The 25,895-nt window shown below is 37.6% G+C and overlaps 1 protein-coding gene across 2 annotated transcripts in view; it reads left to right on the plus strand.

Moving 5' to 3' along the window:
- The window catches only part of Adamts19 (ADAM metallopeptidase with thrombospondin type 1 motif 19), a 155,821-nt gene that overhangs the window by 109,047 nt on the left and 20,879 nt on the right, over window positions 1-25,895 (plus strand). For both annotated transcript variants that reach the window (XM_048331432.1, XM_048331431.1), the window contains 6 exons: window positions 1,030-1,150; window positions 6,855-6,935; window positions 15,247-15,404; window positions 18,745-18,898; window positions 21,240-21,375; window positions 25,139-25,343. In XM_048331432.1, coding sequence (XP_048187389.1) covers window positions 1,030-1,150; window positions 6,855-6,935; window positions 15,247-15,404; window positions 18,745-18,898; window positions 21,240-21,375; window positions 25,139-25,343 — 855 coding nt within the window. The remainder of the gene's footprint in view (window positions 1-1,029; window positions 1,151-6,854; window positions 6,936-15,246; window positions 15,405-18,744; window positions 18,899-21,239; window positions 21,376-25,138; window positions 25,344-25,895) is intronic.

The raw sequence follows: 25,895 nt of genomic DNA on the forward strand, positions 1-25,895 counted from the left end.
AAATCTTTTATTTCCTTAGAGGGTTTCATATTCCTACTAGTTATTTCTGACAGAACAATATAAAAATTTTATCCTATGTGTAGATACAACTTGGAAAAAACAGAATTATGATATCTGAACATCAGTAGAAAGCAAAAAAATCCACTAAAGAAGAATAGATGCATTCAGCCTTAAAAGATTCCTAGTGACTGAATTCTTTTGTTAGCATAATAGAAGTTAACTCCCTTACTGTGCACAAAACCTCATGCCTGTAATCCTAACTACTCAGGAGGCTGAGACTTGAGAATTTAAGTTTGAAAGCTTGAAACCAGCCATGGCAGAAAAGTCTATAGACTCATCTCCAATTAATCACCAAAAAGCCGGAAGTGGATCTGTCCATCAAATGATATAACATCAACTTTGAGGAAAAAAAGCTAAGGGACAACACCCAGGCCCTGAGTTCAAGTCCCAAGGCCTGCACTAATATAGAGAGAAAGAAGACAAAATACAGAAAGAAGAGAGAGAGAAGAAAGAAAGAGAAAAAATGAACTTCACAACTATTTATATTCCATGTATTTTGTGAAGAACTCTTACATTTGTATTGGGTAGCAAAGAAGGTGGAATGAAAGTCTCCTTGTAATAGAGTTCAGTCAAAATGTAATACATAGCAATAGTTTTACAACCACCTCACACATAAAGCCATTTACATGGTATCCTCTAGAACAGAATTAAGCTAATCATCTTTATTAGCTACAAAAATGATATACTTTGGGATTTAGTAAATTTCATTTTTCTTGATAATATTTTTCCCAGTTACTTTAGGTTATCCTTTAGTGCTTACTTTATTACTTTTATGACTACCCTGTAGTTTGTTCATTTTATATATTTTAATGTTTGAAGAAATTTGCTTTGTAAGCTGCCCTACAGAGCATAGCATATTTGTTTGCCTATAAAGTATGTCTGGTTTGTGGACATTAGGTCAATCTTAAATTAGTAGTTACAAAAACAAAAGAGAGCATTTTAATTTACAACTTTCAATTTTTTCTACAGAAAATTGGTTGTGATGGATTGTTAGGGTCTCTGGCAAGGGAAGACCACTGTGGAGTGTGTAACGGCGATGGAAAATCTTGCAGAATTATTAAAGGGGATTTTAATTACACCAGAGGAACAGGTAATTATTCTTTTTTTATAATTAATGATCCCCATTGTCTTTGGGAGACAAGGCATACACTGAGCTTGACTTAGAGATTGCTTATACTTTGTTGAGGGCATTTTAGTGGGTACTGGAAGATTTACAAACAATATATGGGACTAAAGCCAGAAACATGAACAAACTCATTTCTGAATAATGAAAAAAATGAAGTCATCTATTCTGAATTTACTAAGTTAGAGCATCCTGGGAATAATGTAATTTGCACTGTCTCATGTTATCAGGTTTTGAAAGACCTTGTCCTCTGATGCAAAGTGTGTCAATTTTTCCTATTTTTCTTCTTTCTTTTTCTTTTCTTTTCTTCCATCCTTTTCTTTCTCTCTCTCTCTCTCTTTCTCTCTCTCTCTTTTTCTCTCTCTCTCTCTTTGTGTATGTGTGTGTGTGTGTGTGTGTGTGTGTGTGTGTGTGTGTGTTGGTCCTGGGGATTGAACTCTTGAACTCAAGGCCTGGACACTATCCCTGAGCTTCTGTTTTCTGCTCAAGTTTGAGCCACAATTCTGGCTTTTGGATAGTTAAATATGGAGATAAGAATCTCACAAACTTTCCTGCCTGGGCTAGTTTTAAACAATGATCCTCAGATATCAGCCTATTGAGTTGCTATGATTCCAGGTGTGAGCCACCAGTGCTTGGCTCCATTTTCTTATTCTTATTACTAAAATTTAAGGAAGCAAATATTTGGAATCAGAAGTTCTAAAATGCTACAGCATGATGGAAGCCATAATTAGGCAGGGGAATTCAGAAGATGTGAAAAATAGTCCGTAAAAATTTAGAGCAAGAATTATTCTCTTTTCTCACTTTTAACATATTTTCATTATTGTTAACTAGTTGTACAAAGAAGTTGCCATTCAACACAGTGGTTTATGAATATGATGCATCTTGATCAATGTCATTTCTCCCTCACACCCTAAAAATATTGCTTTCCTCAATTTTCTTAATTTTGTGGGGTGTAGAGTGAATTTTGTTACTGCACTGCATAGGGGACATGAGAACGGATGACTGTGAGTGATCTATGTAGTGTGAATTTAGAGAGAGATTCACAAGACAGATAGCTACATCTACAACTAATGGTCCACTTATCCAGGGTTTCATTAACCTCTTTCCTGGACATGTATCTGCTGCATCATCACTTAGGACTGTTCATTATTACTTATGTGCTTACACTACATGTGTTAACATTTTGCTATTTGTGTCTATGTGTTTGGGCTGGTACTGGGGATTTGAACTCAGAGCCTCAAGATTTCACTTGCCTGTTTTATTCGTGGCTACATACACCTTCAGTTCTGACTTTTTTTGTTTTTTTGCCGGCTAATTGGAAATAAAAGTCTCTTGGGTTTTTCTGCTCAGACTGGCTCTGAACTGTAATGCTTAGATCTCAGTTCCCAAGTGGCTACTACTGTAGACAACTGGCACATTTCCCCATTTTTAAACTGTTTGCTTGCTCAAAAATATGTAAAACCGGGCTGGGGATATAGCCTAGTGGCAAGAGTGCCTGCCTCGGATACATGAGGCCCTAGGTTCGATTCCCCAGCACCACATATACAGAAAACGGCCAGAAGCAGCGCTGTGGCTCAAGTGGCGGAGTGCTAGCCTTGAGCGGGAAGAAGCCAGGGACAGTGCTCAGGCCCTGAGTCCAAGGCCCAGGACTGGCAAAAAAAAAAAACAACAACAAAAAAAAAAAATGTAAAACCCTGATCACTAAAATACGCAATGATAATGTAATGAACAACCATCTGCGTTTGAATAATTAAGAAAACTGAGTATGTTATACACTGTCGGGCTCGGTAGCCTCTCCTGGCGTGGGGAACAAGGCTCAGCTAGGTTTCTCGCCACCCCCTATTCTCGGCCTCTCTCCTGGGCACCTGGCCAGCAGATAGCCAGGATGGGATGGAAGGGTCAGGGCTGACCTCACATGCGCATGGCCTGACGAGAAAGCGTGCCCGCCTCCTTACCGATAAATAGAGTCAGACGTACGCAAGTCTCGGAGAAAGCTTCTGGAGCCAACTGATTTATTAAGGTGGAGGTAAAGGGAGATGATTCTGAGAGAAGGAGATCGGCCAGGATGCCGATAGGCTGAAAGCTGTCACATGATCCCCTTGAGCTAACGTCACTCGAAAGCGCCGAGTCAGGGCGAGACAGGTAGGCGCCTGGGCCGGCGGGAGAGTTGGGGGCTGGGTGCAAAGCCAGTTCTTCAGGTTCTGGACCCAGAGAACGTAGCCTGCTTCCGCATTCCCCTAGGGCTGGGGGGAAGGGCGTCAAGTCCCCCCCCCCCCCATCAAATCCAAAGGCTGGATCCCAACAATACACAAAGTACTTCAGGAAGAAAATGAGATGCAATCTTGACACAATCTTTCATACAACTTTTTACTAGGCTCTAGCAGAATAAAAGATAAGTGAGCTGAAGAATTTAGCACCTAAAACATCAACGATCCAGACTAAAATCCAAATCCCAGTCTCCAAAGTCATGTAAAGCATGCAATCTACTGGCACTTATTCAGAAAGACACACCTAGTTGAAACATGCACTCAGACTTTCAACTAAAAATGTCATTCTAATAATCTACTTCTCCTCATTGTGATGAGAGCTCTTTTTAAAAATTTTTCAATGTAAAAGCACAAATGAAATTTGAGAGGACATAAGCTTCAGAGGTTCTACCTAAGTTACATATATTATATTTTTCATTATCACTTGTTTAACCAATCAATGTATCAAAGGACTAAAAAGTAAAACTATATTTGGACAATTAATAAACTATATAGTTAGTAACATCCATCAAGAAGAAACTAAGGATTAAATTCATTTTTCTTGGTAAAAACTACTTTGTTAAATGGGGAAAAAATTAAATAAATATTGTAAAAATTAAGAAAAGTGAGGTGTGGGCTGGGTTGACAGGGATAGGTGAGAATGTTGAAAGAGGTGGTATTCATCAAGGCACTATATTCCTAAACTGCTCGGTTTGAAGACAACTCCTTTGTACAACTCAAGATAATAAAAGTATATTTTTAAATATCTTATGTTAGGAAGATAAGTTCTGACAGTGTTTGGTTGATTGCTACATGAGTAGTGGACACACAATCTCATCCATTCCATTCTTTTTTTTCTCCCCAGTCCTGGGGCTTGGACTCAGGGCCTGAGCACTGTCCCTGGCTTCTTTTTGCTCAAGGCTAGCACTCTACCACTTGAGCCACAGCTCCACTTCTGGCTTTTTCTATATATGTGATGCTGAGTAATAGAACCCAGGGCTTCATGCATGCTAGGCAAGCACTCTTCCACTAAGCCACATTCCCAGCCCTAATATTTACCTTTTATTGGAGGTAATTAGAAGCGTTTAAAATATTTGTTATTGACTACATGTCAGAAGCATAAACTTCCTCCATAATCTTCACACACATACATGTATGTATGTATGTTTAGCATTTAAAAATATATTTCTTCTACTGGCCACCAATGACTCAGACCTGTAATCCTAGCTAATCAGGAAGCAAGATATGAGGATTGTGATTTGATGTGGCCTGGACAGGAAAGTCCATGACACTCTTATCTTCAATTAGGGCCCACAAAAAAGAATGAAAGAATGACAAAGCTGTGAGTGGAGCTGTGTCTCAAATGGTAAGAGTGCTATCCTTGAGCAAAAAAGCTCAGGGGCCACTCCCTGAGTTCAAGCCCCAGGACCAGCAAAGGAAAAAAGAAAGAAAAAGAAAAACATTTTTCTTTGCCATTACTTTCACATGTGAAATGAGAAATAGGATATAGGTTAATAAGTATCTCTTATTTAAAATGCTTGGAGTCAAAATATTTCAGAGTTGTATGGCGTATTGGGGGGATATTTCAGTAGAGTTTATCAACTCATGGTCCCAATTTGAAAATCCAGAAGTCATAATTTTATATGAGAGATGTACAACCTATATGGTACCATTATATTTAAATAGAATAATTTACATAAAGTAATTATTTTACTGACTGGTGTGTAGCACTTGTTAAAATAGCATTAGTACCATGAACACTGTTACTACTTTTGAAGATGGTTGATTCAGAATAAGATATCTGAGTTTAAAGAAGCTTTGTGCAAGATTGAGTTTTTGTACAAAACATGAAGTTGTAACCATAACAGACTTCTTGTGCCAACTTCTAAGCTAGTCAATAGCCATTCTCCCATTCATTATTTAAAATGTATACTTTCAACTGTGCTAAATAGTTTTACCTAAAAATATCTAACCTCCAGCCGATGTTTTTTCTCTTCATATGTCTGTGTACAATATTTTCTCCATCTTATCCAACTTTTTTAGAAACAGTCCTACTTGTCCTATATGCCATTCCAACCATATAATATAGAATAGGCCAAGATATAACATAAACATAAATAGGTGTATTTCTGTAATGTACAATACAATTTTAAGCCTTCTGTAAATGAGAACATGTACATACTATCTATGCTTTGTCCTAGTTGCTCTTTTTTTAATCATCCTGATATTTGATAACACATCACCAAATTTACTTGCTCAAAGGCCAAGATTACCTTCTGAATGCAGCACATTTCTCTGTCATAGTTATAAATGCAGCTGACTCCAACATTAAATCTGAGCAGATCTCCTCTTCTTATGAATGTCTTTTTAGTCCTATATTCTCAACCCACTTTCTGTCTCATCCTTAGAAATCATGTTCTTGACTTCTTTCTCATTTTCTTCATGGCTGTTTCAACTCATGATCTAAGTTACTGTAGGAAAATCTTTCAAAAGCCCGTGGAGAGTCTGACCTTTCTCTAGAGTTGTGGATGTTTTAGAGTTCCTTCCTTCCTCCCTCCCTTCATTTCTTTCACTTTTTTTTCTTTTGTTGGTTGCGGGGCTTGAACTCTGAGCCTGGGCCCTGTCCCTGAGCTCTTCAGCTCAAGGCTGGCACTCTACCACTTGAACCACAGCTCCACTTCCAGTTTTCTGGTGGTTAATTGGAGATAAAAGTCTCATGGACTTTCCTGTCTGGGCTGGCTTTGAGCCATGACCCTCAGATCTCAGCCTCCTGAGTAGCTAGGATTACAGGCATGAGCCACAGGTGCCCAGCTTTATTTTAGATTTCTTACTGGATAATTTTTAGAAGTATGTTATTGCATTTTGTTAAATATGAATTGAAAAGCTGACACCAAGTTGTCACTAAAACTAGATAATTCTTCTCTCTCTTAGTTTCCATTTGCCTGTAAAGGATGGTCCTATGCTCACTTAGACCATGTTTTGAATGTTCCGTCAAGAAATGATTTTTTCCTTCTAAATATTCTATCTTAGCCTGTACTACTCCTAGACTTCAACATTTGCCTCCCAACAATCCCATCAACAACTATATCCCTGCTAATCTTGTGTACTGCTGTTAGATAAAAGCAAATGAGTAACTTCAAATTTATGATCAAAATATCCTTCTGAGAATGTATTTAAACTCTACTGAGCAGGGACACCCTGCTAACATCTTCTCATTACGTTTTTCTATGTTCATTGTCAGAGGAGCTCTAATTGTCACATCTTTCCAAGAAGCATCTTTGCTTGAAATCATCACAAGTTTTTATTGCATTGCCATTGAATTTTTATGGCAATAACTAAGGCCAAAGGAAAAAAGGTAAGTCAATTAAGCAAAAAAGATGTCATAAGAGCTACAGATTTACTTCATGTTGTATTGACTCTTACAGGCTATGTAGAAGTGCTGGTGATGCCTGCTGGAGCAAGAAGCATCAAAATTGTGGAGGAAAAGCCAGCACATGGCTATTTAGGTAACCTGTGTTACAGACACAGACCGCTCAAGCATGACTCCCACTCCAGGCCTGAGGAGCTTTATGATGGGAGGAATACAGCCTGTTGCATTTCAAGTCTGAGCTTCCCAGGAAGCTCCTCTTGTTATATTGACCATGACCATGTTTCCTGCCTTCTCTTCCCAAGATGCATCAGGAGCAAAAGCAATCCAGGCATCAGTATGTGGGGTTTCAGTGCAAGGGAAGGGTATAAATAGTAGCTTATAACAAAAAGATCACATGGATTGGGCTGGGACTATGGCCTAGTGGCAAGAGTGCTTGCCTAGTATACATGAAGCCCTGGGTTCAATTCCCCAGCACCACATATATAGAAAACGGCCAGGAGTGGCGCTGTGGCTCAAGTGGCAGAGTGCTAGCCTTGAGCAAAAAGAAGCCAGGGACAGTGCTCAGTCCCTGAGTCCAAGCCCCAGGACTGCTCCCCCCCACAAAAAAGTTTTTTTTTTAATCACATGGATTACTTTGGCCTATTTTATTTCAAGTATATACATATGCAGGATATAATTCATTAATCCATTCAATTCAAACACATGAATATGTGCATAAATATATTAATGCTATGTGTCTATACATGTGTATGCTTATAAAAAATATTATTTAAGAGTTAGAAAATCTTCTGGTTTGGACATATACTAAAGACATTTCACTTATAATGAGAAAATTCTTTACTTCTTAGCCTCACTGATGAAGAAAGTGTCCTTAAATATTTTTTGAGGAGAGGAGGCTATTTTGTTCATTTTAATTATTGTCAAATTAATAATTAATCATGTATTATTTTAATTATTCTTTTTGAATACATTAAAGAAAATAGTGATTTATTCAAATATACTTGCTTATCAAAATTTCAAGCTAGTCAGGAATGCCAGGGTCAAATATGATCAAAGTAAGGAAAGGAGAAAACATTCTCTCAGAATTTAAACATTGTATTTAAATTATATATTTAAAATACCCCTCATGAAGCTGGGCACCAGTGGCTCACACCTGTAATCATAGCTACTGAAGAGGATAAGATTTGAGGATTGCAATTTGAAGACAGTACAGGTGGGAAAGTCTGTGAGAGTCTTAGCTCCAATGTAAAGTGCTACTAACCTTGAGCAAAAGAAGCTCAGGAACAGTGCCTAGTCCTTAAGTTTATGTCCCAGGGCCAACAAATAAAAATGCCCTCATGAATTTTCTCCATCAGAAAAATGAGATTTTTGTTGTTCTTTTTCAAGTGGGTAACAACTGTCCCAATAAGAAGTTTTCTCACATGAAAACTATCCTAAGTAGTTCTTTGTACTTTGCAATATAGAAAACAGTTTAGCCTTGGACTGAATTAAATTTCTTAAGGATTTATTTTCTAGGAGTAGGGAAATTTGAGGAAAAGGATTCTAAAGAATCTTTATTGTATGAATTCTCATTAGTTTGTAATTACTAATATATTAATCTGATCGGCTTTACATATCATGGATTTTAAGCATGTTTTATATGGAGAAGATCATTCCAGGTTTAAAAATCTTTTAATGATCTAACATCTAATTTTTTTTTTTTTTTTGGCCAGTCCTGGGCCTTGGACTCAGGGCCTGAGCACTGTCCCTGGCTTCCTTTTGCTCAAGGCTAGCACTCTGCCACTTGAGCCACAGCGCCACTTCTGGCCATTTTCTGTATGTGTGGTGCTGGGGAATCGAACCCAGGGCCTCATGTATATGAGGCAAGCTCTCTTGCCACTAGGCCATATCCCCAGCCCCCAACATCTAATTTTTGAAGACAACACTAGATGATTTAATATATTGATGCAATAACATTATTGACTATTATACTTGGAAATATTCTATTTCCTCCAAGCTATAAAGGAATACAGATATTTCAAATGGAGTAACTTGTGTTTTAATAGGCTGATAAATGTTGCTAAACCAACCAGCTACTTTCACAAATGGCACAGCACCATGCTGTCTGTAGTTCCTTGCTTCTTCACAACCAATCCAACTTGGTTTTCTCTGTCCCTGAACAGACAATGAGGTTTTTGTTTTGTTTTGAGGTCAGCAAATTGTTTCCTTGATGACAAATTAATAGTCACTTAGTCACCGAAGTCCAGCATGTTGGCTTCTTAACTCATGAGACATCCTTTTTTTTTTTTTTTTTTTTTTCTCCTTTCCCTCACCAGATGCCCTCATGGTCTCTGTTCATGGCCCTCAAATTCATCATAGTCTCCAAATTTTCCCATTTGGTAGGCTCAGGCTCAGGCCTTTCTTGCTTTTTCTTAACTCTCCCCTTCCTAGGGAATCTCATTTCATCTTTACATGATAGTATTATGAATCGTTTGCTTGTGTGATGTATACATGTCTTGAAGACACTTCAGAAAAAAATAATTCCCAAATCAGAAGTCTAGGTTAAAAATGTGTTCTTCCGGGCTGGGGATATGGCCTAGTGGCAAGAGTTCTTGCCTCGTATACATGAGGCCCTGGGTTCAATTCCCCAGCACCACATATAGAGAAAACGGCCAGAAGTGGCGCTGCATCTAGGCGAAAAATCCAAAATCTGTTTTGTTTTTGTGTTGGTTTTTTTTTTATTTTTTTGCCAGTCCTAGGGACTGAGACTCAGGGCCTGAGCACTGTCTCTGGATTCTTTTTGCTCAAGCTAGCACTCCACCTCTTGAGCCACAGCACCAGTTCAGGCTTTTTCTGTTTATGAGGAATTGAACCCAGGACTTTATGCGTGCTAGACAAGCACTCCACCGTTAAGCCACATTTCCAGCCCCCAAAATCTGTTTCTTGGAACTAAAATCAGTGTCTTCAGAGCCACATTATTTCTGGAGACTAGGAAAAAATCCATACCTTGAATCATTAAGCTTCCAGTGGCTGCCAGCATCCTATTGTCTGTGATAACATCATTTCAATACCTGCTCCCATGATCACATTGCCTCTTCTATGTTCAAATTTCATTCTCCCACTTACAAAGATAGAAATCACTGTATATAGGACCCTACTGTAAAACCCCAGATAATCTGCCATTCTCCCAGGTCATCATCCTTAATTGATATCTACAAGTACCTTCCTTCCTTCCTTCCTTCCTTCCTTCCTTCCTTCCTTCCTTCCTTCCTTCCTTCCTTCCTCCCTCCCTCCCTTCCTCCCTCCCTTCCTCCCTCCCTCCCTCCCTCTCTCCCCACTTCCTTTCCTCCCTTCCTTCCTTTTCTGCCTCCCTCTTTCTTTCCTTTCTTTTTTCTCTCCCTCTCTCTTCATCCCTTCCTTCCTCTCTCTCTTTCTTTGCTTTCTTCTCTTTCTTTCTTTCTTTTCTCCTTCCTTCCTTCTTTCCTTCCTCTCTTTCTTCATTTCTTTCTATCCTCTCCTCTCTCTCTCTCTCTCTCTCTCTCTCTCTCTCTCTCTCTCTCTCTCTCTCTCTCTGCTTCCTTCACAGAGCAGCTGTCTTCATCCATTCAGGTTACTATGGCAAAATGCCATGCAGTGGATACATTACAAACAACAGAAATTTATTTCTCACAGTTTTGGAGGATGGGAAATATCAAGGTCCTGATACGTTGCTCTTTAGTGAGGGACTGTTTCCAGATTCTGTGTTCCCACATAATGAAAGAAGTTAGCTAATTCTTGAGAACTCTTTCATAAGAGCATTAATAAAAAGTTTTTACAACAACATTAACTTGGGGGTTACAATTTCCATCTCAGAATTGAGTGTACAAATATTCAGAACAGAAATAGCATTCATATGTTCTAGGCTAGTTTTCCTTAGTAATATATTAAATAATTCACATATTTAAAACTTGGAATTATATTTTTGGTACCAGTCCTGGGGCTTGGAAACAAGGCCTGGGCATGGTCTCTAAGATCAAGGTTAGTGGTCTTCCACTTGAGCTAGAGCTCTACTTTCTGCATTGTAGTAATTAATTAGAGGTAAAAGTCTTACAGACATTCCTGCCTGCACTGGAATCAAATCATAATCCTCAGATCTCAGTCTCCTGAATAAGTAGGATTATAGGCTTGAATCACCAGTGCCCTGTGTGTCCATTCTTCCAACCGATCTGTAATTTTAGCTTGTCATCCCTTTATCCTTTCCTTCCCAGCTTTTCCTTTATGAAGCTAAAGGTTTGTAAACTTGTGTGTTTTTAAGAATCATCTTTAAGTTTTGTTGGTTTTCCTATTGTTTTTGTTTATTTCTGATAAAGAATGTTTGAAGGTGATAAATATCAAAATACATTGTGTCTGTGAATGCAGGTGGCCAAGCAAAACTCACTGAAAGCTGTTAAATAATAGGCAGTAGTGGAGGTTGAAAAAAATGAGAGTAATCAAGAGGGTCAATCTGGTCCAATGACTCTATATTCATGTATAAATTGCCATGTCATAATTCCTTGAACAATTAGCACCTATTTTACACCTAAATTTTACACCTAAATTTCCACCTAAAATACAAAATAGTAATGTAAGACAGATCTTTTTTTTTTATTAATTGGACATAAATTTTTTTACAAGGTGTTGTGCAAAGAGGGTGCAGTTACATAGTAGGGCAGTGTGTACATTTCTTATGATATCTTACGACCTGTTTTTCTATCCCTTGTCTAGGTCAGGTTGACATATATGCAATATACAATGTATCAAGAACATATACAGTATTCACAGACTTGGTCTCTACTGTCTCTCCGTCTCCCTTTGTTAACAGTCATATATCAGGGAGATCATGCCCCTTTGTTTTCTGTGGTCTAGGCTTGTCTCACTCAACATTATTTGTTCGAGTTCTATTTCACCATTCCTAATCGCTATGTAGTATACCATATTTTTTGGATCCATTCGTCTGTGGAGGGGCATCTGGGTTGTTTCCATATTTTAGCTATTGTGAATTGTGCTGTGATAAACATGGAAGTACAAATGCCTTTTTGATATCTTGGATTTTGCTGTTTAGGGTAGATGCCTAGGAGTGGTATGGCTGGGTCATAGGGTAGGTCTATATTGAGCTTTTTGAGAAACCTCCATACTGTTCTCCAAAGTGGTTGTACTAATTTGCACTCCCACCAACAATGGAGAAGGGTTCCTCTTTCCCCACAGCCCCTCCAGCATTTGTTGTTGCCTGAGTTCAGAGTATAGGCCATTCTAACTGGGGTGAGGTGGTATCTCAGGGTTGTTTTTATTTGCATTTCCTTTACTAGCAGGGATGTTGAGCATTTCCTCATATGTTTCTTTGCCATTTTTATATCTTCTCTTGTGAAGTCTCTCTTTAGCTCTTTTGCCCATTTCCTAATAGGTTTATTGGGCTTGGAGGGGCTTAGTTTTTTGAGTTCTCTGTAGATGACAGATATCAGGCCTTTGTCTGTTGCTGTGCTGGTAAATATCCTTTCCCATATCGTTGGCTGTCTTTCTATTTTGGTGGCTATGTCCTTAGCTGTGCAGAAACTTTTTAATTTGTAGTAGTCTCATTTGTCGAGTCTTTCCCCTATTTGTTGTGCCCCTGGGACTCTATTCAGGAAGTTCCTTCCTGTGCCTATAAGTTCTAGTGTCTTTCCTACTCTAAGACAGATCATTTTTAAAGAATGGTTAATACTGGGAAGGGAGAAGGCAAAAGGGTGTGAGTATGATCAAAATATTATATGTATAGATGTGGAAATGGAACAATGAAGGCTGTTAAATTGGTTTGGGGATGAAAAAAAGAATGATAGAGGGCGAATTTCTGTATGGACATATAAAAATAAAACCCTTTTATAACTTTTTTTTTTTTGCCAGTCCTGGGGCTTGAACTCAGGGCCTGAGCACTGTCCCTGGCTTCTTTGTGCTCAAGGCTAGCACTCTGCCACTTGAGCCACAGCGCCACTTCTGGCTTTTTTCTATATATGTGGTGCTGACGAATCAAACCCAAGGCTCCGTGCATGCCAGGCAAGCACTCTATTACTAAGGCACCTTTCCAGCCCTACAACTAATTTCTGACAATTCATATGTAATAAATAAATGAAAAATTATTAAATAATTATAATTTTAAAGTCCACAATTAATTTGAATAATTAAGTCATGAGAAAGTTATTGGAGTCTTAAAATTATATAAACTCAGGAGATCACCTTCAGTGGGGTGTGTGTGCTGGTACTGAGACTTGCACTTGGGTCTGGGCACTGTCCCTCTGTGTTTGTACACAAGGCTACTCGACCATTTGAACCACAGCTCCACTTTCAGCTTTTTGGTATTTAATCGAGATGAGTCTTATGGATTTTCCTGCTCAAGCGGGCTTCAAACCACAATTCTCATATCTTGGTCTCCTAAATAGCTAGGATTACAGGGATGGGCTAACCCAGTGCCTGGTTAGCTTCAAAGTTTTAAAGTTTTGATGAAGAAAAATGGGCAGAATGTTCATCATAATGAGAAATTACATAGAGAGCTATGAGCTAAACAGACCCAGAACCTAGCAGTCCAGGTGGTACTGTAAAAATACGCTTTAAACAAGTGATACTGTGATTTACAAAACAGAACAATGAACTTTGACCTGTCCTTGATAGCTCACAAAAAATTTAACTCAAAATAGATTAGTGATATAAACCAAATGCAGACTAAAATTCTAGAAGAAAGTGAACAAGAAATTATTTGTGACTTTTTAGGAAGTCATGACTTCCAACAAGTGAAAAACGAAATTAAAGCTATAAAAGAATGAAGATGGTAGTTTTCAGAAATACTTGTTTGCTTTATGAGGAACCTATTGTGAAAATATATGTACACCTACTGAAACCATGTTTATAAAGATCTCACTACTCTAATTACATATAACTCCTATGTCTAAGATCTCTTCTTGAACTCCAGGGGTGACAACGTTTACAAGACTAAGTAGTTGCCCTTTCCCCACAACTTCTTTGAGGAGTTACATCTTCCTTTCAGAAGCTGAATATTCAGCTGTAGGGGTTCTACAAATGAATCCCTTTGCAAGTTATTTGAACGCCTTTTCTGTGGGGTTCACTCTTATCTAAAGTCTGTAAACAAGGGCTACCCTTATCAATTGAGATTCTATCCTGTATTCCCACCTCACCAAAGCCTTCTTCATTTCTACTCTGCCTTAGGTTCAGCTTCTTGTGGTTGAGATGGGAGGAAGGAAAGAATGTCAGTCTAGAGAGAAAATCAAGCACTTTTAGATATCAAATCACTTTTTTTCCTTCAGTTCTGGACCACAGGTCTCTATTGTCAGTTATCCAATGCTTGAGAACAATTGTTCAGACATTATCTAGCTTTCAGTTTGTTTATGGAGGGGAAGCTAAGGTTCCAGTTACTCCGTCAGAGCCAGAAGCACTATTTCTTTTTTTTTTTGGCCAGTCCTGGGCCTTGGACTCAGGGCCTGAGCACTGTCCCTGGCTTCTTCCCGCTCAAGGCTAGCACTCTGCCACTTGAGCCACAGCGCCGCTTCTGGCCGTTTTCTGTATATGTGGTGCTGGGGAATCGAACCTAGGGCCTCATGTATCCGAGGCAGGCACTCTTGCCACTAGGCTATATCCCCAGCCCCTGGAAGCACTATTTCTAAAACCATGTTTTTATGCTAATGAATTGGGGGGAAAACCCACCAAAAAAAACTAGGAAATACCACTTCAAACACTGATTCTTCATGTAGGTAACTTTAAGACCAATAAATTTTGTAGATTTGCATGTACAAGTGTGTGTTTTCTGGGGAATATTGAAAGCCAAATACATGAATTGGGTCTAAATGTCATAGTCCAGTAACCTCAATAGGGCTTTTGGCATATTTATTAGAGATTTTTAGAAAAGATTTCTTTATAATTGTGCCCTGAAAATGTGTTGAAGTAAAGGGTGATAAAATAAGATTTCTCTGATCACTGTATAAATCTAGTTCAAAAAGATCTCTCACAATATTTAGTATACTTTAGGGAAATATGAGGAAGCAGGGTTTTTTTTGGGGGGGGAAGACATTAATGTTTATCAATAACATTTTTAACATTGGATAAAGAACATATGTTTGTGGAAAGTAATAGCTACAGTGTTCATGGAATCATTGGCTATCTGATACAGATACACAGACTGGCAACAGTAAAGACTAAATGAATAAGAGCAAAATAAGAACTACATACATCAGTTGACCAAGGAGGTTAGAAGAGGCAGAGCTAAATGTGGCTGCTCAGTTGTGAGCAGCATCAGGCCACGTGGTGGATTACCTATGCTTACAAACGCTTCCTGAGAATGCATGTCTTTTGATAACAGAGTATGTTATCTCAGATTTTAGAAATGTATGATTCATTCAACAAAACAATATGAAGTTGATATTGATAAATGCTGCCTGGTGATACTTATAAAATTTTAAATTTCTGTATAGTTCTCCGAGACACTGGCAAACGATCTATTAATACTGACTGGAAGATTGAACAACCTGGAGCATTCAATTTAGCAGGCACTACCATCCATTATGTAAGAAGAGGTTTATGGGAGAAGATCTCTGCCAGAGGCCCTACTACAACTCCTTTACACCTTCTGGTATGAGGAAAAGAACTAATGATATTGTATAATTCACTTCTCATAGAAAAGATCTTCTGACTGTGCCCTATTTAGTATTTGTTGTACATTTCAACTGTCCGAGAGATAATTTAAAATAATTTAGGAAGTGAGTTTTGGATGTATAAATGTGTGTTCTAAATTATTGTACCTAACAATAGTAATTATTACAAGTAGAAAAAGGATTTTAGGGAACAAAATCAAAGAAGGGATGTATTACCAGGGAATGAAAATTTTTTCTTTTCTTGAAAGCATTTGTCAGCTCACCAGAATGCTTGACTAAAAGAGAGATACAGTATGGCAAATAATGGCACTGCTTATATCTTCAACATGGACCTTATCTGAGTTTGTGTAAAATGTCACTGATAGTGTTAGTTTTCCAGAGAAAGGAATGTGTAAATATATCAAACAGTGGTTCCTATTCTCTCACCTTCGTTAATGGAGCCCTCTTAAGAATTGTGGAAATTTGAATGTTCGTGATAACGTTTTCACCAAGTAGTAAAGGATTATTTTTCATTCCTATCAGAAGGAAAAGGGTGAGAACACAGATTCTGCCCAGACTGAAAGCAGGTCTGCAGGTTTGGAGTGAACTTGATGGGTAATACTTTAGGCAGTATTTTGAAAACTCATTCTAGTTTTCAAATTCAATATTTGAAAACTGAGACAGGTATATTTATTGATAAATATAATATAACAAAACAACCAACAAGATATAAACAACCTGAAGAAAATAATTATAAGCAACAATTTTGAAACTGTAATAAAAATACCTCTCAATAAGAAAATCTGAGGACCACATTAATTAGTTGCTGAATTCTACAAGACTTTTAAAGAAAATTTAATGCCAGTATTCTTCAAACAATTCCACAAGTGGGAAAATCTAAAATTATATTAATTTTCAACTTCTTGCCTTTTCTTTTGGTAGCTTGACTAAAGGTCTGCCAGTCTTATTTATCCAGTCAAAGATCCAACTCATCATTTATATTGTTTGTTACATACCATTTTAATCATTTCAGCTCTAATCTTTATTTTTTCTTTCCTTCTACTAATTTGGAACTTGCTTGTTTTTGTTTTACTAAGGTCTTGATAAGCATCATTAACATGTTTTTTTTAATATAGCTCTGATTTTTGATGTATGAATTTATAACTAAAAACTTTGCTTCAGGGACTGAGAATGTGGCTTAGAGGTAGAGTGTTTGCCTAGCATGCATGAAGCCCTGGGTTCGATTCCTTAGCACCACATAAACAGAAAAGGCCAGAAGTGGTGCTGCGGCTTAAGTGGTAGACTGGTAGACTTGAGCAAAAAGAAGCCAGTGACAAGTGCTCAGTCCTTGAGTTTAAGCCCAGGACTGGCAACAAAAGGGGAAAAAAGGAAAAAAACTTTCCCTTAATATCACTTGAATTATATCTGGTTATCATTTTCATTTGATTATAGGGATATTTTAGTTTTTTTCTAATTTACTGGTTATTTTCATTTGATTACAGGACTATTTTAGGGTTTTTTTTTCTAATTTTTTCATTGACCCAGAAGGTGTTTGTATGTTTTCTGTATTTTTTAGGTTGATTTCTGGCTATATTTTTTTCATAAAATATAAGAAGTTACTTCAATTTTCTTGTATTTGTTAGATTTTTCTAATTTTAAGTTATTACCAATTTTTGAAACAGTTTCCTTGGGTTCTGAGAATGGTGGGTATTGTGTGACAGAACATTCTGTAGCTCTCTGTTAAGTCTATTTGACCTGTAGTGTCAAAAGTGACCTACAGTGCCCTGGAATCAGTGCTTGAGAACAATTGTTCAGATTGAAAGCTGGTATTGACTTTTCAAAGGCAATTTCTTCTGTTTCATGTTTCATTGTGTGCTCTCTACTATTATGACTCAATCTTTCCTTTATGCAGAAACCACTGCCAAATTCAAATGGTTTCAGAACAAGCTTATGGTTTTGTGGCTCATATCTCTGTGTTAAATAGTATTAGATGGGCTGGGGATGTAGCTCAGTGGCAAAGTGCTTGCCTATCAAGTGCAACGTCCTGGGTTTGATCCCCAGTACCAAAAAAAGAAAAGACAAAATAAAATAAAATAAAATAAATAGTATTAGATATGCAAGAAAAATCTATCAATGAAAAGGTAGCTTATTAGCAAAATTAGAAGTGTTTAAATATAATGAATTAATTTTCCAAATGGCTGTTAGTTCTACCAATGTAAAAATTAGGTAATAATTTGTCTAGTAAAACAATAAACAAAGTAAATGATTTCTTTTAAAACTCAGTTAAAATCCCTCTCTCTCTGTCTATATCTTTGTGTCTCTGTCTCTGTCTCTCTCTTTACTTATTAAGCAGAAAGTGACTTTTAATTGATAACACTAAATGAGATACTTAAATCATCCATCACTAAGTTATTCATTTTTGGACTTAACATTATTTCTATTACTGATACTTTATTGATATAACTTTCATTAAGTTAGCACATTAGTTTCACAAACTATGGATCTAGTAAATCTCAGCACTTCTACTAACATATTCAGATGAATCTTGAGAAAAGCAGTAAGGAAAATATAATAGAGAAATTCAGAAGCTTAGTCTTGGGCTTACTTAAAATTTTTCTCATGTAGCAAGTATTAACTCTGAAATACCAATCAATACAATTACCTAGACAAAGGTTAAATAATGTCCCAAAAATGTAGAAAAAAATTTACAAATGTGTGTGTATGTATTTTAATCATCACAATGTATTATATAAATCATTTCTTTAAATTCTCAGGTAAGTAATATACTTCATCTGGCTATTGGTCATAATTTCTATAAATAAATAAACATATTTATCTTTCATTTAAGCATAGATTCCTATATACATATGTATATAGCTTTATATGCTATATTACTGCCCATGATACTATAGTTCTGAGCTTGGCACTATGTAAGTAGAGAACAAGAAAAACACAAACCCTGCCCATGGTTGTACAGTATAGCTTCAAATTAAGTCATTCCAAATATCCTTTACTGATAATTAAACAATTCACATGTATGTATGAAAGAAAGAAAAGAAAGAAGGAAGAAAGGAAGGAAAGAAAATGAACAGAACTTACCTACATTCAAGCAAACATTTTCTTATGATGTGGTAATCTCACAGGTAAATAAAGAACCCCAGTCTTTTCAAAAGTGGGATCTGTTTAATATGGCAATAAGATGCCATATTTCTGCTATGAATTAGAAGTGTGCTCTACAAATGACAGTCATCTTAAACTATCAGCATCCTTAATCTTTGGTTCCATATTGAGTATGTTCCAATTTGATTCACCCATTTGATTCATTTCTCTCTACTATAGGTGCTCTTGTTTCAAGATCAGAATTATGGTCTTCATTATGAATACATCATCCCCTTAGATCCCATTCCAGACAATCAGAGCTCAAGAGCATCTGAGCCCCTCTTCCTGTGGACACACACAGGATGGGAAGATTGTGATGTCACATGTGGAGGAGGTGAGATCTTTAATACTATTTTTCTAAAGCAATTCTTCTTTTCTGATACACCATGGATAATTAAGACAGATCGTAAAACTCTAAATTGTAGTTCCAAAAATTCACAAAAGTTTGGAAACAAAGCTTTTTTGAGGACATATTCACGGGTCACAAAAATAACTTTGTGACAAAACTTGACTTGAACCACAGAAAGCTACTGACTAGTCTTTCCAGAAACCACTGAATATATTTACTCCCTCCAGACACCCAAGAATCATGCCTGTAATCCTAGCCACTCAAGAGACTGAAATTTGAGTATCTCAGTTTGAAACTAGCCACTAGACTTTATCTCCTGATAACCACCAAAAAGCAAGAAGTGGAACTTAAGTGAAAGAGCACCAGTCTTGAGGGAAAGAGCTCAGGGTCAGCTCCTTGATCCTAAGCTCAAACCCCAATATTTGCACACAGAAAATAATTAGTCTCCATTTAATTGTATATATACTAAAGTCTTTATCTGCAACATACTAGGCTTTACTTACTGTATGTTGGACTCTATTATGTCCATGAAATCTAAAAAGTGTAAATCCTGAAATGCCTCTGTCACCACAACTACAGAAAACTACACAACAATAGAAAAGTCTGTGAGATTCCACCTCCAAATAACCAGAAAAATAGCAGTGCTATAGGTATGGCTCAAGTAGTAGAGCTCCATCCTAACAAGCAAATTCTGAGTTTAAACCCTAGTACCAACAAAAGAGAGAAGAAAGGAGAGAGATACAAAACAATTAACATATCATTGCATAAAAGTTGGTTAAATACCTGAGAAAAATAAGTAAGGCAGGAAAATAAATGGAAAAGGTGGAAGGATGCTGCAAAGATAAAAGGGAATCAGTGGTAATTGCTAAAAATGGTTGTCAGAATAATATATACATAGAGCTCAAAAAAGTAAAACTCCCAAACACAAATACTCAAAGAAACAACAACCCAATTAATAAGAGGGCTAGAGATGTAGAAACTTCTCCAAAGGAGAAATAAGAATGGCCAAAGGACATATGAAAAAAAATGTTCAATATCTCTGGCCCTAAAAGAAATACAAATGAAAACAACATTGAGATTCTACCCCACTTCAGTTAGAATGGCTATTATCAAGCAAACTAACAATAACAGATGCTGGCAGGGATGTTGCCAAAAGAGAATGCTACTACACTGGTGGTGGGAATGTAAATTTGGTGGTGGGAATGTAAAGGAGTATGCAAGTTCTTTAGGAGACTAAAAATAAAGCTTCCCTGTAACTCAGCAATCCTACTCTGGTATTTATCCAAATGTCTACAAACCAGGCCACACAGCACAACCATGTTTGTTGCAGCATTGTTTACCATAGCTAAAATATGGAATTAACCCAAATGCCCCTCAGGGGATGAATGGATCAAGAAAATGTGGTAAATATACACAATGGAATTCTTGCTTCCATCAGAAAGAATGGCATTGCCTCATTTGTAAGGAAATGGAAAGACTTGGAAAAAAATGTATACTAAATGAAATAAGCTAGACCCAAAGAGACATAGGCTGCGTGGTTTTCCTCATTTGTATAATTAGTAAACCCAATGTATAGTAAAAAAAATTACACTGGGACATGATTAATTAAGCAACACTCTAAACATTCACACGGTGAGAACAAAGGAAGGTATCCTGAGGAGAAGATCACAAGGGCTCAATAGCTATTGGCATATGATCCTATAAAATGATGCTTATCAAAATGAACTCCAAGAAACAGAAATGAGTTTTTTTTATTGCATTGTTTTCAGGGTTGGGTTTTTTCTGTTTTCCCCTCTTGGTACTGGTTTAATCTCTGTATTCTTTGTCTGGATGTAAGTTTATCTGATTTGATCTCTGTATTCTTTCTCTCCTATGTAAGTTTATCTGTTTTGGGAAAGGGGGAGGGAAGTACAGAAGTTTCCTGGTCTCTTGGAGTAAAATGGCAATCACTTCAGAAGGAAATATTTCTAGAATTCTAATGGTCTTTTTGTGTTTTAAAGAAGGCTCACCATGTATGTTTAATGAACATGGAGAGCTTTTAATGAGTAATACTAAAAGATAACCAGTGTAACAACAAATCAATTAATATCTTTTCATTTTAAATCACCATCATCACTTTGTGAGTAATACTTCCTATTCAACTTCTAAGGGAAAGAAAAATTCCTTAACCCTAGCCATAAATTTGTTATGTCAATATTAAGTGTGTCATCTTCATTGGTGTAAAATTGGCAGAGACTAAAATTTATTTTAAATAATCCATTATTCCTGAATATATTTCATAAAGACCTACAATAGCATTTGTTATGTGTTTATTTGCCCATTTCAGGAGAGAGGAAGACAACAGTATCCTGCACAAAAGTCATGAGTAAAAATATCAGCATTGTGGACAACCGAAAATGCAAACATTTAACAAAGCCAGACCCACAGATTCGAAAGTGCAATGAGCAACCATGTCAGACAAGGTAATCATATTCTAGCAGTCACTGAAGCAGTGTCACACTATATCCTACTCAGAACACTATCATAATCACATTTTCTTAAGAAACAGAACTGCATATATACCAAAATGTAAAGAATAGTTAAGAATGGTTAAGAAAGTAAGGCTATGGACTGGGGATATGGCAGTAGAGTACTTGCCTTGCATGCATGAAGCCCTAGGTTCAATTCCTCAGTACCACATAAGCAGAAAAAGCCAAAAGTGGTACTGTGGCTCAAAAGATATAGTGCTAACCCCGAGCAAAAGAAAGCCAGGGAGAGTGCTCAGGCCCTGAGTCCAAACCTCAGAACTGGCAAAAAAAAGAAAGAAAGAAAGAAAAGAAAGTAAGGCTAGGATATACAACTTTAGTATATTCTTGATAGTGCTGTAATAACTACATGAGGAGTGGTTAAAGTTTAAATAATTTAAAATATTTCTTTAAATATTTAAATGTTTAATAGTTAATATTAATATAACATAATAACTATATTGTAATTAATATTATTAATTTAACATTAATTTATTAATATTAATTAAATTGGATATTAGGTATTTAAATATATGTTGTCCTGTAATTCACTGCTTCAAATATTTGGCTATTTGGTTGAATTTAGGTTTTTGTCTTTGAATTCTTTGAAATGCAAAAATGAGTTGTTAGAAGTTACCAAATGTCAATGGATCAAGGCATGGCTGACCAGGACCCAGATCTTGACAATAATGGGCTTTGGAAGGCAGTCTTTGTGGTCCTTTTGGCTGTAGAACTCTGTGTTCTCAATGTAAACTGAGGAATTCTTAATCTCCAATCACTTACTTCATTATCCTCTTCTTATCTAGTGGTGTTGGTGTTAGTGCTACTTGAGCCTCTCCTTTAGCCCCCCTTTTTTCCTTCAGTTATTTTTAATTTATCTATTTTAGGTAGGGCCTTGCAATTTACCCAGGGCTGGCCCATACTGCAGTCATCCTCCCAACGGTTTTCTAGGTCACCATGAAAGTCATAGAATAGGATGGGGGTCTGTTTTTTTTACTCAGGTTGGCCTGGATCTGTCGTCCTCCTGATCTCTGCCTCCTGTATAGCTTGTACTAATGTGTGCTAGTTTTCCTAGCCCCTCGATAATTAGATTTCTGACCCATGCCCTTGTTTCCCCAGTGAGTACAAGGCAACAGGACAGAAAAAAGGAACTCACAAGTAAGCAACCAAATAAGAGTTTTAAGCATCTGCAAGTAAAAAGGAAGAAAGCCTTATCATAAGCAAAGATGGAGAACAGATTGAAAAGTGGAACCAGGGTTTCTTTCTGGAGCAGCCTGACTGCAAAACTGCTTATCCATGCTGCTATCTGAAGGCTCTTACAAACTCCACCTGTTTCCCCATAAAAATTAATGCTGAGGATAAGCAGGATTCCATCCTAGTGTTTTATACCTAATAACTAGTTTTAGAGATGGCATGACAAGAAGAATGTGGAATACATTGATTGCTCTAGCACAATGGCAAGAATATTTACTTTATCTGACACTCTGGAATTTGTTGTAGCTCACTCAGACCTAATCTTCAAAGAAAGCCTAAACAGGGACTCATCTCCCTTTCCATAATCACTTCAGCAATGCAACGATGCTGAATTTATACATCCAGCATCTCAGATATGTAAAGAATTTGTAGCTTTGTAACCCTCATAATTTTGTCTCTGTAATTTGCTACATAGAGAGTAAATATGAGAGGTATTGAAGGTAGAAGGAGTAGAATTTCCATTTAAATGATTCTGCACTGTTCTTTAAATAATCTGCTTGGAAACTAGTGATATATCTAAGCAAAAGTTCAATTCTGGATGTCTTTTCCCCTTTCCTTCCCCTCACCTCTTTTTTTATACCTGAATTCTATTATTTCTGCCTTACTGCAAAACTCACATTTGCTTCAGGCTATATAATCAATGGAATCTTAAGAGAGTTCGAAAAATGTTTTCTTCATTTACAGTGTTGAAATGTTAAGGTTTGCTATATAGTTTATGTATTGATATATTTAATATATACTAATGATTCCTTTACATACTACAGTCAACTGCAGTTTAGTTTAAAATTCCAGAAATAAGCAATCCATAAGTTTTAAACCACCTGCCATGTGAGCATGACAAAGTATGGCTTCACTTACTTCATTCCGCTTAGGATATGAATCAGTCCCTTATCCCACGCAGTCGTACTTCAAAGACCACCAGTCCCACAGGCTCTGCATAACCATCTAGTCATATCAACTACCTCAGTGCTTCAAGACTTATATTTAGACAGCCCTCACAAGGTATCCTAGTGCTCTGTCACAGTGCCTCAGTTGTTCATTGCAACTTCTCCCATTACATAGACATTCCATTATCTCATTTCACAAGACTAAGGGGGAAAACAGGATAACAAGGAATGGTGAAGGAGAAGGAAAGGCTTTCACACATAGGCCTTGGTTCCTTCCTGAAATAAACTGTGAAAGTTTTGTAAATTAGTGTTCTAATGGTAGGTATTTTATTTATTTACTTATTTAAACTTTATTTTTATTATATTTAGTTGAACAAAGATTTTCTTTTTCTTTTTCTTTTTTTTTTTTTTTTGTGTGTGTGTGTGTGACAGTCTTGGAACTTTTTTTTTGGCCAGTCCTGGGCCTTGGACTCAGGGCCTGAGCACTGTCCCTGGCTTCTTTTTGCTCAAGGCTAGCACTCTACCACTTGAGCCACAGCGCCACCTCTGGTTTTTTCTATATATGTGGTGCTGAGGAATCGAACCCAGGGCTTCATGCATGCTAGGCAAACACTCTTGCCACTAGGTCATATTTCCAGCCCCCAGTCTTAGAACTTGAACGCAGCTCCTGGATGCTGTTCCTAAGCTTTTTTTGCTCAAGACTAGCACTGTATCACTTGAGCCACAACTCCACTTCTGGCTTTTTGGTGATTAATTGGGGTTAGGAATCTTAGGAACTTTCCCTGCCCAGGCTGGTTTTGAACTGAAATCCTCATAGCTCAGCCTCCTGAATAGCTAGGTTTAAACCATGAGCCACTAATGTCCAGCTTGGGATCCATTCCATTGTCCCAACTTGGGTAGACCTTGCTTAGCTATGTAATATTACCCTGAGGACTGCTTTGGATAAAAATATGTTCCTGTGTTAACATATGTATGTGTTTCTGAGGGGGCAGATTCATAAAAGAAGAGAAAGGTGGAGTTCTGGCACCATAAAGTAGGGCCATGTTAAGTTCAAACTTCAGCTCCTTACTCCATGTGTGTAATCACTCCAAGTAATCATGCTTATACTCCAAGTATAATCAAGAGTGCGAGACAGAGGTTTGGCTGTGAGGCATATTTATCTCTGGAGGAATAGATCTCTATTCTTTGGTAAATTACTAAGCCTCTGTATGTTCAGTTTTCTTTTCAATAACTGGTTAAGATTGTTGTCTTACTTAAATAAGGTTATTGTTAACATTCAAAATTCTAAGAATGGGAATAACTTCTAGACATTAGCAATTAGCAGTACAAGTCAGAATGTGAAATGACAAGGGAAGAATCAGATATATTAACATAATAAGAACAAGATCCTGAAATAAGGAATAATAAACATGTAAGACAATAGAAAGTATAGGCATCATGGAGAAAATTAAATATTGGTAATAGATGGTACAAAGTTATTATATGCCTCCTTTTTTTTCCCAACTCTAGACACACCAGCTATGTGGTAGGTATATATCTCTTAAGTTGTTTTCAATGACCGACTCATTCTTTACTTTCAGATGGATGATGACAGAATGGACCACGTGCTCACAAACTTGTGGCAAAGGGATGCAGAACAGACAAGTGGCCTGCACCCAACAACTGAGCAATGGGACTCTAATTAGAGCCCGGGAGAGGGACTGTGTGGGACCAAAGCCCGCCTCTGCCCAGCGCTGTGAGGGCCAGGACTGCATGACCGTGTGGGAGGCAGGCGTGTGGTCTGAGGTGCAACACACACCCAAGTCCCTTGCCCTTCCTCCACTCGGCTAGATCACAGCCTTCTTCTATCAGATCTAGAATTTCTCTGCAGAATAGTTGATAGTTGGTATTGTTAGTTTTGCTCAAGTAATTTTGAAAATAGAAAAGGATATTTACTCTCTGTTCTATAAATATAATTGGAAGGTTTTGCCGAAAGGAACGTGGTCCAGATATCGAAGAGTTTATTATGGAAGGGGAGGGAGGAAGGGGAGGGAGGAAGGGAAGAGCCGACTTCTGAAGGGACTGGGGATCTGTTGGGAGAGCCTTGGGGAGGAGGCATGGCCAGGCGGAGGCGATGTGACCTCAGAACCTGGGACCCTCCCAGGGTGCGCTGGAGGCAGGATGACACATCCAGGATGTGCCCTCGTAGAAAGGGGAGGGACCTGCCCCCAGGTGTGTCAGCCACCTGGGCAAGGCAGGCGCTGGGAGGAAACTTCAGGGCGTGGACATACGTGGCCCTGCGTGGGAAACAAAGGGGAAGAGGGAAGTCTACGTGCAGACTCCCACGGAGAAAAGGGC

The sequence above is a fragment of the Perognathus longimembris genome, chromosome 22 (genome assembly GCF_023159225.1).
Source record: "Perognathus longimembris pacificus isolate PPM17 chromosome 22, ASM2315922v1, whole genome shotgun sequence".
In the NCBI taxonomy this organism is placed as follows: domain Eukaryota; kingdom Metazoa; phylum Chordata; class Mammalia; order Rodentia; family Heteromyidae; genus Perognathus; species Perognathus longimembris.